Source organism: Lathamus discolor, chromosome Z (assembly GCF_037157495.1).
Source record: "Lathamus discolor isolate bLatDis1 chromosome Z, bLatDis1.hap1, whole genome shotgun sequence".
NCBI classification, from domain to species: domain Eukaryota; kingdom Metazoa; phylum Chordata; class Aves; order Psittaciformes; family Psittacidae; genus Lathamus; species Lathamus discolor.
The window spans coordinates 50681393-50697301 of NC_088909.1; the positions used below are offsets into that span (position 1 = coordinate 50681393).

General features: G+C 42.5%; 1 protein-coding gene across 1 annotated transcript in view; it reads right to left on the minus strand.

Moving 5' to 3' along the window:
* Positions 1-14350, minus strand: part of ACO1 (aconitase 1) — a 37452-nt gene extending 23102 nt beyond the window's left edge. Inside the window, exons 1-3 of the mRNA XM_065663925.1 lie at positions 14178-14350; positions 3805-3925; positions 1896-2064 (exon numbers count right to left, since the gene is read on the minus strand). Coding sequence (XP_065519997.1) covers positions 1896-2064; positions 3805-3901 — 266 coding nt within the window. The 5' untranslated portion in view covers positions 3902-3925; positions 14178-14350. The remainder of the gene's footprint in view (positions 1-1895; positions 2065-3804; positions 3926-14177) is intronic.
* Positions 14351-15909: the final 1559 nt, after the last annotated feature.

Sequence of the window (15909 nt, forward strand, 5' to 3'; positions counted from 1 at the left end):
GTAGTAACCAAAAGTTCTGGCACTTCAACACCCATCTCACCTAGCAGATCATACATGTTCCCATATTTATGTTAAAGCTTCTGGTGCTTCTCAGCACATACATTCTCAGCTTCTACAGAGAGACATGACACTTTTCAACCAGTCTGGCAAACCCTCTTGCATGCTAGCCTATCTGATTTTGCTGGCTGTTGACACGAAGAGAGCTGCCTATGATGTGCTTATAAGGATCTGGTATAATTCAGAACACTCTGTTTCTGCAAGACCAGGCCAAAGCAGTCAGAGCTTGTATTTGCGACCCTGATTATAAGGAAGCTACGGAAGCTACCATGATTTTAAAATGTTATCAGAAACAATGAAAGAAGATGAGAAAAAGCTTTGCAATTACCACAAAATTTTACCCTGAAGATCCTGTTCACCAAAACAAACAGGAAAAAAAAGGGTCCACATTATCTAAACTGAACACGATTACCTGATGCTGTTCAGCTGTTTGAAGCAGCTCACTGTCCTAGGATATACATATTCCAAGGACAACAACAAATGCCATGTTATACTACTTAGGTGAATTTGCAGAACAGCAGGGGTAAGAGAAAGGGAGTGTTAAAGAGTCATTTTGTCAGCCTACAAATGCTATAACATTGAAAAGGAACAGGCACAACATCCATCTACTGGTTTAGAAAAACTCAGGATACCTACAAAATGATGAGATCTAGGAAATTCAGTAATTCTAATCAGGACATGAAAATGTAATTGCATGGCTTCTGGAAAGTGGCCAAAGCTGCCTTTACCAAAAGATCCCACTCAGAAGCCTGTTCAGGAACCTGTTTTTTATGAATGTAGCTACTCTACAGACTTACAGGCACATTTTTAAAACTCAACAGGAGAATGCAGCAACAAAGGGGACATTTGCTTGAAAGCTCAACTTCCTCTATGCTCCAGTTTTTTACAATGTTAACAACAGCTAGCAGACAGAAGATAGCTAGGAAATTAGCACATTTTTCAACTGACATTTTGCCACACTGGCAAAGTCTCAAAAAAGCCCAACAACTTCCTTTAGGAATTGAGCTGTGCTGGGTCTCCAGCACCTGGCCAACCTCTGGGCAAACGCAGAACACACGGAAGCTAAGTTACTTTACTGTTAGGAAAAATAAAATCAACTGACAGCTCAGCAGCACCGTGCTTACCATGAATAAGCTAAACTTAAACTCTCCTACAAAGGACAGTGGACTTGCAAGTCAAACGCTGTATTAAAACCAGTTAGAATCTACTATTCCACCTGAAAATTGACTGTCAATATCTACTAGGGACTCTTATATGTTGACACATGGGGACTAACCAAACTGCAATAACAAGAGCCAGTTTTCAGAGGCCATTACGTGTAAATCTCAATATGCTTTTCTGGGAAAAAGTAGACACTCACTTTTTCAGTAACAGAGAAGTCTTTAAAAATATATTTGGAATAGTACTTACTTGGAAGAGAAAGTAATGATGTGGGTTACAAATGTGAATTGAAAAAGGGAGACAATTGAAAGCAAAAGTGCTTGGGCAGGGGTGGAAGATACCACCCTACCTCCCTTCCACCTCCAAACTACAAAACCTCTGAACTCTGAATTCATTCATTTGGATGCAATTTATCCATCCCGTTTTCCTTCCCTCTGTTCTAAAAGTTTCATAAAGATATCAATTTCTCCATTGCAGAAGCACTTCATTTAGTGTTTTCATCACGAGTGTTTGCCTTTACAACAGAGGTCTGTATCATAACATCCAGGAAAGGTGAAAAAGATCTTTCCACACATTTCAATGCTACTTTTTTCTTCAGCTCACCCATCCATCCCAAGCTGAGCATTGCTACACTTTCAAAAGCCCCTCTTCCAATCTTTGGAGAACATCGCACTCACGTGAAGTCTTGCAGGATAACTCTTGCAGGCTTAAATGGCACTTCAACATTCTTGTGTTGCACCACTTCCCAGTTGAGAATGTTCTCGACATCTGCCTTCTTCACTAGGAACTCATCACAGTTACGGATCGCTGCTTCCAAGAGGACTCGAATAGAAAATGGCAGGCGTGCTGCATAGGTAAGAGGTAACAAATAGGTAAGAGAAACAAATTCAGTTTTTAAGGCATATGTCAGCAAGCACAGCATTTGACACCTGGGGGCATATGGGTCCTCAAGCGCTGTCACTGTATTCCCATAAATTATCAGACATCCTTTTCTAACCTCCAGCTTTGTCAGGTCAGTGGTAACCAACCTGTTCCACTTACTTCTTTGAGTAAATTTATTATCTCAGACCCTGTGAGACAGCAGACATCTTTGCTGAAAGGAATCTTTTCCACAGCTATTCCATCCTCAACAGCAATACTGTTCTGAAAAGATGCTGCGCTTACCCTGTTTCTCTGCAGTTTCCTCTCACTCTTGCCACTGAACACAGCCATATAAATGCACTAGAAACATACAATTTTCTATGTGACATGTTGAAAGACATAGCTTTAGTGGTCATGGCAGTCTCTTCTTAAGAGATGGAGAATGAAACTGGACAACATTAAGAGTGGGCACCTGCTAACCTTCTTTTACTTCAAGATAGAAATACTTATAGAAGATAACACAAAATACTATTAAAGCAGTCCTGACAGCCTTATTACAACCAATGGGTGTGAAGAAAAGACAAACAGTATAAGTTTCTCTGTCCTTCCTCTCGTGGCCCACTATAATCATAGCTGTTTGACTTCCTCTCAGAATGTTCACATTCAAAACTCTCTTGAGAAATCCGTCCCAACTTTCTACACAGGTCCCCCAAGACACAAAAATCACTTAATCAAAGTGACACCTCATTGCTGCTATCATAAAAACACCCTAACTATTATTCAGGACAAAGTCATTCAGAATCATTTGCACTGGGGGAAGGGTGTAGTGGTTTTTCATTGTTGTGGTTGGTTTTGTTTGGGTTTTGGGTTTTTTAATCCCTAATCCCCACCCCTAGCTCTTCTGTTGTTCAGTTACCCATTTTTCTGTAGGACAGTGAGAATTTAGTTGTTTTTTCTTTAAAGACTCTGGAGTTTCCCATTCTTAGAATCCTGGAATGGATCAACTGGTAATACCATATACATATTTGTCTATTTCTTAAGACTCATCTCTGCTTTTTACACACCAAATCTGACATTAACAGTTTTCTCACACACTACCTGGGCCTGCAATGGATATGCATTGCTGATGTTCAGAGAAAACATTCCTCCTCTTGCTTCCTGAATTCTTAATCACTTGTTTCCTTTTTGAAAGAGGAAAAATACCCAAAACAGACAGCTGTAAGCTAGAAATACTTGCTTTCTAAGTTAGTGGCACATATTGGAAGATTTTTACCCTTGCCACATGGAAGATGCCCACGTATATTCAGGAAGTGTCAGAAGAACAAAAGAAAAAGCCTCCTATGAAAGGATTTTCAAGCCACTACTCTTTTCAAAGCAGAGCAATCTCTACAGATGATTCAGTCGTGTTAGTGTTAGGTACTTTCCAGCCTTTCAGAGCAGCATAGCAGTATTTGAGAAAACTTTTGATCTTAGTTTTGCCTAGTCCTCCTCATCCCCTCAAGAGAAACATGACTGCTGTGTGCACAGCTTGTTGAGAAATGAATACTGTGATCTTGCCAGGTTTTCTGTAGTTCTAAATTTCTAAAATTAAATTTTGTCAACATTTCAAGAACCCTCTTTTGAATTCATAGTTTCCTCCAGAGACCAAACATTACAAAATGTTGCAATGTCTCTTTAGGTTTTGTTCAATGCTGATGAAATGCTTTCCTTATGTTGTCAACATACCGTATCTTGCATCTTCTAATTTGCTTAGATTGAAGAACTTCTTCAGAGGCTGTTTAGGGTCCAGTGGCTCCACAATCCGTACAAAAGGGTTGCTCATGGTTACTTAAGACTCCTACTGTCCCTAAAACACAGAATAAAAAAAAGTAAAAATCAAAGTTTTTTCATGACATCTGTTCCACATACAAAGTACATGTCCAACAGCCTCCCACAATGTATCTGTCCCACATACAAGGCCTGTACCAGACAAAATGGTACTGCACAGGCTGTGTTAGTAATGCCCTTTCCCCTACAAACATACTTGTAACCCATCCTCAGAGATAAAAGGTCTGCAGGAAGATAAGAGCATTGTGAAAAATATGGATACATCAAGTCAAACCGGAAAACACGACAGTTTTACTTGAGCTAGAAAGTGTTATAAACTAAGATTACAAACCTTGACTATCAGAGACATAAGGAACCTTTCTGAGTTCAGAAGATTAGTTATGGCTGCCACAAAAACAAACAAACTATATAATTAAAAGTAGATTTTACTGTAAACATCATTTTAGTTTGAGATATTTTTTTGTGGCTTTAATGGTTTACTAGATAGAGCATTCCACTGGGACCTTGGACTTCTAGGATTCACTTATACAAGTGAAGTATACAAGATACTCCCAATATCAAGGTCAAGTAGCACAGCAGGGTCCACATTCACCCTAGGCATATATCTCAGTCTCCAGAACAGGTTAACTGCATGCAAATGGAACAGTTCCTAGGACATTCCTAAGGCCTGAACTCTGCCCCGGGCTCTTCTGGGAGCAGTAGTTTAGGCCAACACATGCCAAGGAGCAAGCCAACAATTTAACAGCAAGGATAACCCTCTTCCAGTGCCTGGCAACATTCCCAGTCATGTCTAAAATGTTTTCAGAAGAAAGACAATCACAGGCCCAATTTCCAGATCTGTTGTTTTCCCACAGCCGTGTTCCTGTCTCCATTCAAGCAACATTTATCTTCCTGTTTGGTGTAAAGGGATGCGCAAAGGTCAGTACTTGTTAACAGTTACTGCAAGACCAAAGAGTGAATTCATTTATCTCATTGACTGCTCAGGGAATACTATTATGTGGAATACATTTATGGGGAATTTTTAAACTATTCCAGCACAAATCACATTTGATCTGGGACACCAACCAAGTCAAAGTTTAGATTGAGATGGAGAGACAGCAGAAATGGTGATAAAGGAAGGTTCAGGGTATAAAGCAGCACGATACTGTAAAAGAAACAAAGTTTTCACAAATTCTGTAAAACAAAACTCCAGAAGTTTCTAGATAAACATCTGAATGCTCAGGGAACGCAGAAAGGCAGGCATAACAGACTGCAAACACCCCTAAGCCCCAAATATATCCCCTCTTGCATTCCCATCTACAAGTTATTTTCTGAGATTGCTCTTTCCAGCTTTGCAGACACCCATTCTGCACAAGAACAGAAAGTTTTAAGTGACATCTTCCTTAAACAGTATGAACTACACACTTACTCCTCTTCTAAGCAAACTTGGTGCTTCTACAACTGAACATGATCAAAATAAACTGCTTCCTTTCTCCTCGCAGCTATGCTCCTAATTAGCTTTATTTTCTGCCTTCCAAGCTTTTGTGCATAACCACATCTCCTGAGAAAGTCTAAGGGTAGCTAAAGACAGAGAACACCAATATATCCCCTGACAGATAAGGTAGATCATTAATTTGATAATGATGTACTCAGTTCCCATATTCTTATCTTACTATGAATTGCAGTTGTGACATTTCCCATTCAAGTCAGTGTCTTAGCAAACCACAGCAGCAATTCAAGATGCTATCACATATTAGCTGCTTGCTACCATCTCTTTGCTAGACATCACCCTCTTCCCTGAACACAGCTCTTTTAGTTCACAGTATGAGATACTTCAGTACAAACCTGCTTTGATCAGTGATTTAAACCAATAAGCCTAACTATGGGGTTACCAAGGCCTAAACACATGTTCTTTTCACCTACCTGGTCACACCGTTACGAAGAACTCCGTTACAGCCTTGTGAGCCATTTAGAATTCCCTGCAAAGGGGTAATGAATGTAGCAAAAAACCCAGCCTGCAGGATTGCTGCAGCAAATTTCACAGAGTTAAGAGGAGCCTCAGTCATACCAACTACTATTTCCAGGCAGTAACTTCTAAACCTAGGGAATGGTTTGGGTTGGAAAGAACCTTAAGATCATCTAGTTCTCAGCCCCTGCCATGGTAGGGATTACTCACCCTAGACCACATAACCCAAGGCTCTCTCCAACCTGGACAGATCAACTTGTGATTGCAGCACAGAACATTTATTCATGACCTGCAGACTCAAATGTAAATATGACAATATCTGCCTGCCTAGGATTGGTGCAGTGAACACTGACCATGGCCAACGCCACATGACAACCTTAATAGCTGATCACATGTACTCAAGACACCACTTCACCTTCCGCCTAACAACCTCAAAAGTGCTTGTGTGCAGGTCACATCTGAAATAGGATTCCACACAGTGGCCCTCAGGAAGACTGAAGTACAGATTAAGAGGTTTCTAATGGTAACAGACACCAGCCACCCACCCAAACTGCATTCATCCTGGCCTTGGAATACAGCAGCAACACTAGCCTTAGTTATTCTTTGTCTCCCATTATCCAGGCATGTGTTTGTCATTGTGCAATTCTGGAAACTGCTCAAGGATACTAGGGATTTCAGCTGACTGAAATGTATGAAAAAACATTTTTCCTAGTTTTTCAACTGAGGAGTTAAAAAAAAAGAGAGAAAAGGTAAAGAAAAAAAAAAAGGGGGGGGGGGAATTGCATTACTGAAACCTTCTTAAAGAGTTACACGGTTACATGACTCGTCTAAAATGTACCAGACAAACAATAGCTTTATTTTACCCCTTTCTGTGCTTACTAACACAATTCTGTGAACACTGATAATTTGTCTAATACTGATAATCTTTAGATCTATACCCCCTAACTACCAATATTGTTTCCCACTCACCATGTAACATCAATACAGGTGCTTGGCACTGTGTCACCTAGCTATCTCTTTCGAGAGCATGGATCGAATACATTCTAAGGCTGCCCATCAGCTCATCACAAGTCTGACTTCTGGCTTTCCTTTCTCCCAGCTCCATTTCTCTCTCACCCCAGAGAAGCAAAAGTGTACAAGGACTCTAACCATGAATACCAGCACGGCAAATTTACTTGGACAAGATCATAACTTTCCAAATACGAAAAAAAAAGGAAGCTGGGTTTTGTGCATGCAACATTTGCTCTTCAGAGTAGAGAATGAACCCTTGGCTGTAACAGCTGATTCATACAATAGATGTTAACACAGAAGGGTTCAAATTCGTCTGGCAGCATGAGTTTTACATTGTGACACTCTAAAAAAGCATCTGCACTAGCAAAACCTGAGTACAACAACATTCCTTTCTTCATCTGTATTGAATGGGTCAGTAAACTCAGCTTTTACGACGACTGCTCAGATGTTTAATAGCAACAAAAGATCAGTGCAAAAATAAGTAGTGGCTGTACTGGGGGTTGATGTCTTTATGGCAGCCTGAAGACCACACCATTTGATGATACAGGAATTTTGAAGGTGTCTGATGACACAGAAGTATGCACAAGCCTAAGGGGACAGAAGGAAAAAGATGTCTGTACCCTCCTTTTTCCTTGCTTTCTCTTAAAAGTTAATCAACTAAACCAAATACATTTGAAGCATATTAAAATCTTGTGCAGATTTCCACAAAAAGGATTCAAGTACGTAACTTAACATAGCTTTTCTTAAAAAAAGAAAAAAAATATTTACGGAAAAAAAAATCACCCCACTCACAGGAGATTTAAACATAAGTTGCATATGTTGATTTCAAATCTTAAGCTGATGTAAGCTTTCTGAGTATCCAACATGACTTCTGCACTAGTCACATCACAACACCTTCAACTGGAAAAGGACTCAGTTCAGTAATAGAGGTATTATTTAAAGCACCTTCTTGATTTGCTGTGTGTCTTAGACTGTACTTGAGACCCCTTTAAAAGCAGCAGTGCGACTTAGAACAATAGCAACAAGCTGAAATTTTACCAAAATGAATGGAATTAAGAAAGCATCCTGATATATCCCGTGGTTCTGCACTTGTAGAAATTACCTCATGCAGATCCTAGAGGAGGAAAAGATGTGCTATTTGGTCTCCCACTACACCTAGGAGAGAACCTGAAGACACCAGAACTGTTCTAGATATCACTAACATATTATCTACTTTGTTTAGAGTTGTAGGAAAGGCTGAAGGTAAACATGAATACAGCTAATCAGGCTAAAAGCAAAAATCTCTTTCACACCACTGTAAAATAAAAAAATAACACACAACTGCTCTTACTTTCATTTGCTGTACCAGATCAGTACCAGCAACAATACTGTTTTGTTTTTTTTTTTAGGGAGCCCACTCAACCCTAACTATCCAGAGTAATAGCAAACCTTAGCACAAAGAGTACTATTCTGCTAAAATACATGGTAGCAAATCATGCTCTTTCTGTAGTACATGACATGAATGCTGACAAAAGCTCCTGATTAGTAATAACCATACTTATTACATAAGTGCCTGAGGACAAACCAAGGACACAGATTCATCTTGTTTGACCTGTAGAAAAAAAGAATAAAGAAAAAAAAAAAGGCCTCTGTATGAAACATTTTCTCTCTAAGCTTCAGGCCATAAAGTAGGAACAGAACAGGCACAGTCATTCAGCATTTTACTACAGACATTAATTTCACTCAGGGAAAAAGAACAGGTCTCCACCACTGTCTTTTGTATTACATCTTTAGTTTCTTAGTTGTTGCCTTCCAAAGTATACAAGGATGCCTACGTTATTAACAGGAAGAGTTCATTTAAAGCATCTATTAATAAAACAAAATATCTGATAGCTTGACTAAAATGCAGTAGTAGTAGTAGTAAAAGCTCTTCTTCCTGGAGAGTGGGTAAATTCCCAACCACCACTGGGAAGCACATGCTCAGAAAACAAGTAGTTTAATTCCAACACTCTTAACAGATGGTAGAAATAATAGAAAGGATTACACCCAGCCAAAGCAAAGATAGTATTCTGTCAGCCATCAACAAAAGCGGGAAGGCTCAGGCTTGCCAGTTCTTGCAGGAAATCTGTGAAGAAGCTTCCAAATGGAAACTGGGAAAAGGAAAGGTGAGCTGGCAGGACTACTACGACAAAAGCCCTCATCTGGTGGTAAGGCAGAGGACACAGGGAACACTCCCAGCCTTGCCTGGAAAATACAGCATTTTCCACCCATGCTGAATCTGATCTTACAATCTCCTACTGCAATTATCATAATTCCTCCTACTCCCTCAAATTATTTCCACTAGTTTTGTCCACTCAAATGATTGACGTTTTATGTATATACATATGTATATGTATAAGCACTTAGCTGCCAAGTATGTGTGACAAGCATGTCTAAATAGCAAAAGCAAGTAACTAGAAAACCTAATGGGAGCTGCAGCAGAGCAGCAGCCCAACAAGCTACAAATTCATTAAGACAATACTGAGCATGCATTTTCTAACATTACTAAGAATTATATACAGCTGAACAGCACTTAAACTGAGAGCTATTGCGCAGTTCCCCAACAGAAAATGAGGGTCTGCAACTTACACAGCTTTTCTCATAGTTTCCCATTCTACTCAGCAATGGACATAATTAAAGATGTTGATACCTGCTTCCAATTTACTGAACCCATAGATCACCTAACCACAAAGACCCCTAAGCAGATCCAACATGCAGAAACTTCTGTGCTACTAGAACGCAGTATGCTCCACGGTATGCCTACATTGCTTGAAAAGCAAGGAGGAAAATATCCAAGTTAAACATACTGCCACAAGTCTGCATTTTTAATATGGAAAAACAACTTTTTCCAGTATCAGTCAGGTGTCTACAGTAATAAACCCTCAGTAAGTGAATCAATCCATAATTCAAATTAGTTTAGAAAAAAAACCCCAACTAATAGGTATTTATGGGGTAAACAAGCACACCACCACACATACACACCAAAAAACTCTGGCAAGAAAAACAAACAAAAAAATACCACCACCCCCCAATCCACAACTGGCCCCACCGTTTGGATAGAGTTCAACACTACTACAACAAGCAGCATCCTGTTTTATAACATATCTACACATAATTCTGGATGCAAACAGAACAGATGAAGACACCTACTGCTGCAAAAAACACACGTTTCTTGTTTTGATTAAAAGAAGCTCTTGCGATTTAACACTTACTCTACCTGTGACAGGTAAGGCCACTTTATAAGAATACACAGTGCTGTAAACAGTCAGTGCTGAGATTTCAGCGCTAACAGAGATTTGAGAAAGAATCTTCTGTATTTCTCTGTTACACAGAGAAGTCTATCATTACATAGAGATACTTAAAGAGAAGTCTACTTACAATCTGATGACTTAGCTACTATTCTGCTGGTATAAAGTATACACTATTGCACACTGGAAGAAAATGCCGTAATATGTAAAGGACGGTTTTCTTTTAAATACTCTCTAAGCTTTCAAGAAGCCTCTTTCAACTTGAACACTCAAGAGGAACTCTGTATTGGAACATAAATGGTACTCTGGATTGCAGACTACTGCCTTCTCCTGAGGCCTGAAACTCTGACTGCCATGCTAAAATATTTATTTATTCACAGCCATAATGTGGTACACTTCCAGTGCACTGGACAGGTTACTAAGTGCATATTCCTATTATCTGTATACTTCACAGGCTGTCATAAGCATTCTGACCATTTCACTCCGTTAGCAGCATTGTATTCACATATAGGAACTGAAGATTAATTCACAGATAAAGCTTGTGAAATAAAACCTTTAGGTCTTAGAGCAACTCCAGCTCTAAATGAGCTGGAAGTTTAGATGTGTACCTGATTCCAAGATGTGCATATTAAACCCCCTCAAGTCATCCCTCTGGAAAGCCAGATACTACCTCCTCCCTCAGTTCAACACACTTAGCACACTTACGGCTTAAGGGACAGTCAAAACACTTCTGTTGCATACATGCCGCCAGCTCTTGGTGATTCAGGCAAGCACACATATCTTGTATCCTCAGACAGTCTCTGGAACACAATCTAGCCTTACAGTTAACAAAATCCAGAACCTAATTAAACAGGCACAAGTAATTTTTAAGGCAACACTACGTCAGAGTCACCGTTGCATATCCTAGTTAAAAAGTGGAGACTAATTTTCTTTTTGCTGCAGGAAAATGAGCAGTATTAGGCCTGAGAATACAGGGGAGCTTATTTGGAGGCCAGAGAACACAGAAAAATGAAGCCCTGGATTTTTTCTTTTCCCCTGTGAAAGAGCAACAGTGAACTTTAACCTACTTCCTACCTCTGCAGAAACTTGCTGCTCATTTCCCCTGTGTTAGCAGTCTCAGACTGTTCATTAACAAATATGCAGCATAGACCAGTTTTAAAGAACCAGCTTTCAGTGTTAGTAAAAAACAAGTAAAATAAAAACCTGCATAACACATAGCAACACGTTCCCAAGTTAACGTGTAAGTGCTGCAAGAAGTCAAATACAGATAGTGCTGTAAGTGTGTACATAGGCTTGGTCTGAAATTTGGTTTCAGCATCAGCAGGAAGGATTAAAAGACATCTCCATGTTCGTCTCTTTGTTTCACAAGGCTCATTTGAAGGGGAGAAGGAACACTGCAGAGGTGCATGGGAAAGGGAAAAAAAAGCAGGAGTATTGTAAATCAGCCCTCATGCCGTTACCAACGTGCCAGCTCTGTAAACCGCTGTCTCTGCACCTCTATGCAACTTGCCATCTTGAACTGTTTCAGAGATATGGAGGTGGAAGGAGCCCTTTCAGAATGAAAAAACTGCTGAGAGGATTACTACAGTTGTGAAATAAATCTCCCATCATGGGGGAAAAGTCCTAACTTTTCATGCCATTTCAAGACTAATTCTGAATTTGTGCTCTGGAAATACTGAAAGATAATTTTATCACAACAAAAACTGTTATGTACAATCTCAGCAGCTATTTAACTGTTCAAGCAGATGAATCCAGTTTTAAAACACCCACTGCTTCAGTCTGTAAGCGGAACAAGTTCATATCTGACAATTCCAACTAGCTGATAACTAGAGTTCACAGGCCAAGCTCTGTGGGGAGGCAAGTCCAGTTTTCACAAAACACTTTTAGTCCAACTGGTGTCTTCAGACTAGTTTTCCACCAAAAGGCTAGGGGGAACTGAACACCCACTCCCATCCACCCCCCCAACAACAATAAAAAAAAAAAACCCAAAACCAAACACCCTCTTTCATAAGTTTTTGGACTCCTCACCCTAGAATTGTGCGATGTCCCAGTTCCTGCAAGGAAGTGCCAAATACCTAGAGGAAATCTTCTTGACTAACCACTCCCTTAAAACAGCACTGAAGGCAAACACCCTAAAAAATTCTTACCTCCTATTCACACAGACAGAGCAGACTGGAAATTAATATTCTTGCCTACCTTTTCTCTGTTTCAAAAGAAAAAAAAGGGGCCATTCTTCAATTCATAGCCTTCCACTGATCTTAAATGGACTGTTACTCCAGGGAGGGGGAAAATTTCCAGTTATTATGTGGTGAAATCCTATAGGGAAAATCTATGTTGGAAATAAATATCAAGAGATATCTGCTGCTATTCTTACTATTTAAATGTTAATAATATTTCTTCTGTGGCTTTCTGCAATTGTTACAATTAAATTACAAACATGATACGACAAAAAAATTCAGTTTGAAAGCCCTGCAGTCTGAATGATACACTAGTCTGCATAATACACGCTACAAAGCGCCACTAAGCAATCAGAATCCTTCATATACCAAAAATCTCTTCAGAAATTCCCTCTATCTTACAAAGCCCAGAAAGAGAAAAGTATAGACAATTTTCCAAGTAACTCCTCACACACACCCCACAGATCCTGGAGGGCATGCGAGTCAGCTGCACTTCCTACATTATGCCCATTAAATTCCTCTTACTTTCTTTGAAGCAGTAACAATCCCCAGAAGTTGATTGGGACATTCTGATGGAGCACAATTGCTTTTAAGCAAAGCAATACTAAACAAACATTCCAGTGTTAATATTTCTCTAGGGTGGTCTTCCTTTACTTCAGTATTGTGGATTGATAGAGCCAGCCTGAACAATACGAACAGCACTGAGTGTTCAGAGATATTAATTCAATTCCAATTGTTTGGAGAGAGAATCATCTGGTTTAGACCAAGTTTCCTGCGGATACTGAAGAATACTGAAGTCCAGACCTGTCTTTCCCACCCCCAGCCTATCTAACTTTAGAGGTGGAAGCCAAGTATCCAACTGCAACCTCCAGCTGAAAAATAAGAGGGACTATGGTAGTGTTATGAAACATGGCAACACAGTGAACAGATCCACAGGGACTAATCCTGACATACACCTAATCCAGATTCTGAAACCAGGCATCTCCACAGCCCCAGTCCTCAGCCAGGTAAGATGACAAGGCAAATACCTGCATATATGCTACAATCTCCACAACTGTTACCGTTATGGACCACTCGCACTGGCTGTCTGTGCCATCAATGTAAACCAGATGATTCTGTCACCCAAAGCAGACCACCGAAACTATTAAAACCCTGTTCCCTTAACCTTAACAGAGGCTTCACCTGCCAATGCTTTTCTTCCACCCCTTCTCTTATACTGCAGTTTTACTGGGTTTTTGCAATACTGCAGGGTTTCTCTATGCTTGATGCGTTCACAACGCACTCTCCTCTATTATTTAGTTACTACAGAAACACCGATAGACAAAGCCGGAGTTGTTCTTGTAGAATTAATGACAAAGCTTTGCCTAGATGAAGACAGGGCAGCACAACTTCTCTCGCATTCCCGCTCTTTTCCTTCAGACAGTTCAGTCATTCTCCTTCCTCAGCTTTGCAAATGCCAGCTCCCGTTCCTGGCGTGCGCGGGTTCAAACCCCTCACCTCAACAACGGGGCCTGCTGCCGCGGCCGCTGCCCGGGGCCGGTGTCACGAAGCCGCCTGCCCGCCCCACCAGCGCGCCCTTCCGTTCCCCACCCCTCAGCCGGGGCCGCCCGCGCCGCCGCCTGAGGATCCCCGGTCCCACCGCAACTCCGGCCTGGCCTGCCAGGGGCCCGGGCCCGGGCCCGCACCCGCCTTAGCAATCTGCCCGGGCGCGCCCCCTCAACCCCGCACCTTTCCCCGCGGTTGGCAGGCCTCAGCGCCGCCAGGAAAGGGGCCGTGGGACAGGGTGAAGCCGCTTTAAGCTGCCCGAGCCGCCGCTGCCGCCGAGCTGGGGGGGGGGGGGGGGGGGGGGGGGGAGCAGGGGCCTGCACTCACCGTGAGCGAGGAGAACCCGACCGCCGCCGCTGGCCGTCAGAGACTGCTGAGCGCGGGGAGAAAAGGGGTAGGACCGGCGTGGCTCCGCCCCATCGCCCGGGGACGGCCGTGGCGGCTGGCGGCCGAGCGGGGAGGCGGGAAGCGGGAGGGGCAGCCAAGCTGGCCAGCCAGCCGGGCTGCGCTTCCCCTTGCTGCCCGCGGTCCTGCGCCAGGCTCGGCCCGCGGGGAGCCGCTGCGGTTGTGGGATGGCGCCTCTGCCCGGGGGGAAGAGGCGAAGCAAGAGGGCTGTGCTCCGCGGGAAGGGGTGGTCTCAGGTCGGGCGGGCAGCGTGGTGGCGGCGGGGCCGGATGAGGTCGTGCCTCTGTTAGGGACCAGGCCATGGCAGAGCTGGACCCTGTCAGACGGGCGCCGGGGCACGGGCTGTGGTGTGCTTTGACCCGTGGTCTGCGTGCTCCCAGCCATGCACCTGCTCCACTTCAGAGGGGTCCCGGCGTCCTGCCTCTGCGGCCAGGAGTGGGCAACAAATGGGTCTCCCTCAGGACAGTGTGAGACACAGGGCTGCTTGCTCACACGGGGCAATGGGAGAGGGCCCTTGGGTTGCACCTCCGGGCTGGGGGAGAGCCCACTGCCCTGCCTGTCCTCAAAACCACCCTGTTACTTATAAACCGGTCGAGATCAATATAATGACGCCAATATTGAAGAATGACGTCAGAGCACAGGGCGTCCAGGAGACTCTTGTGAACATCATGGCCACAGCAGAGTGCTACAGGGTGTTAGACAATGTCCAGTGTGCGCATGACTCTGTGGTTTGGGCCTGAATACATGAAAAAGTATGAAATACCAGGCAAATCATCATATAAATAGGAAAGGGGAGTTTCTTGGAAAGAATGTAGATGTGTCTTACAAGGCTGGGGAAGGTCTCAGAGAACAGTGGCTCAGAGACTTGCTGAACAGTAAGAGTTGGAACTTGAGGAAAGGAAGACCTCTAATGTTTTGGTTTGGGTTTTTTTTTTTTCCTGAAGAAAGCTCAGACTAAGAGCAAATGGCTACTTGCTGGCTTTGCCCCAGAGGAGCAGGTCTCAGGTGAGCAAGCCAATGCAAGGAGTGAAAATGGAAGTGCTTTGCTCTGCTAGGAGTGAAGGATGAAACCCCCAAAATGCCCAAGATGGCTCTCCTGGGGGGTTGGATTCCTGCACACTGACCTGTGCTGGCAGATCCTCCTGTCTACGCAATGTCCAGCTGGAACTTGCAGACCAAGGGAAATCTGGGGTAGGATCTCAGGGTCTAGCAAACAAAATATGTTGCATAGGGTGCTTCTTTTTAACTAAATACTGAGATCCTGGCTTTGGCACACTTACTGATTTCACTGGTACAATTAAGACCTCTAGGGTCCCTCTGTAGTTAAACATACTATTCTCTGACTTGATGCTCTAAATGTCCTGTTATGCACAAAATACTGTACTTTTGTATTGCCATTAAAAATCTTTCCCTGGCTGGCCTGTTTTCTGTTCAGGGTAGAAATCTCCATGAAATATGTAAGGACACAGAGGCCATGATGGGATTGGAAGATAGGCTGTTCATTCAAAGGTTTATGGTAATGCTGTCTGAAAGTTATCGCAGGCTGGTGCTTGTAACATGAGTATTTGAGGCTGTCATTCTTGTCAGCAGGGCTGAGTTTACAATAACATGGTTTACTTAGAAGATGATTAAGTTTGCTGGTTTGTGTCGTTCC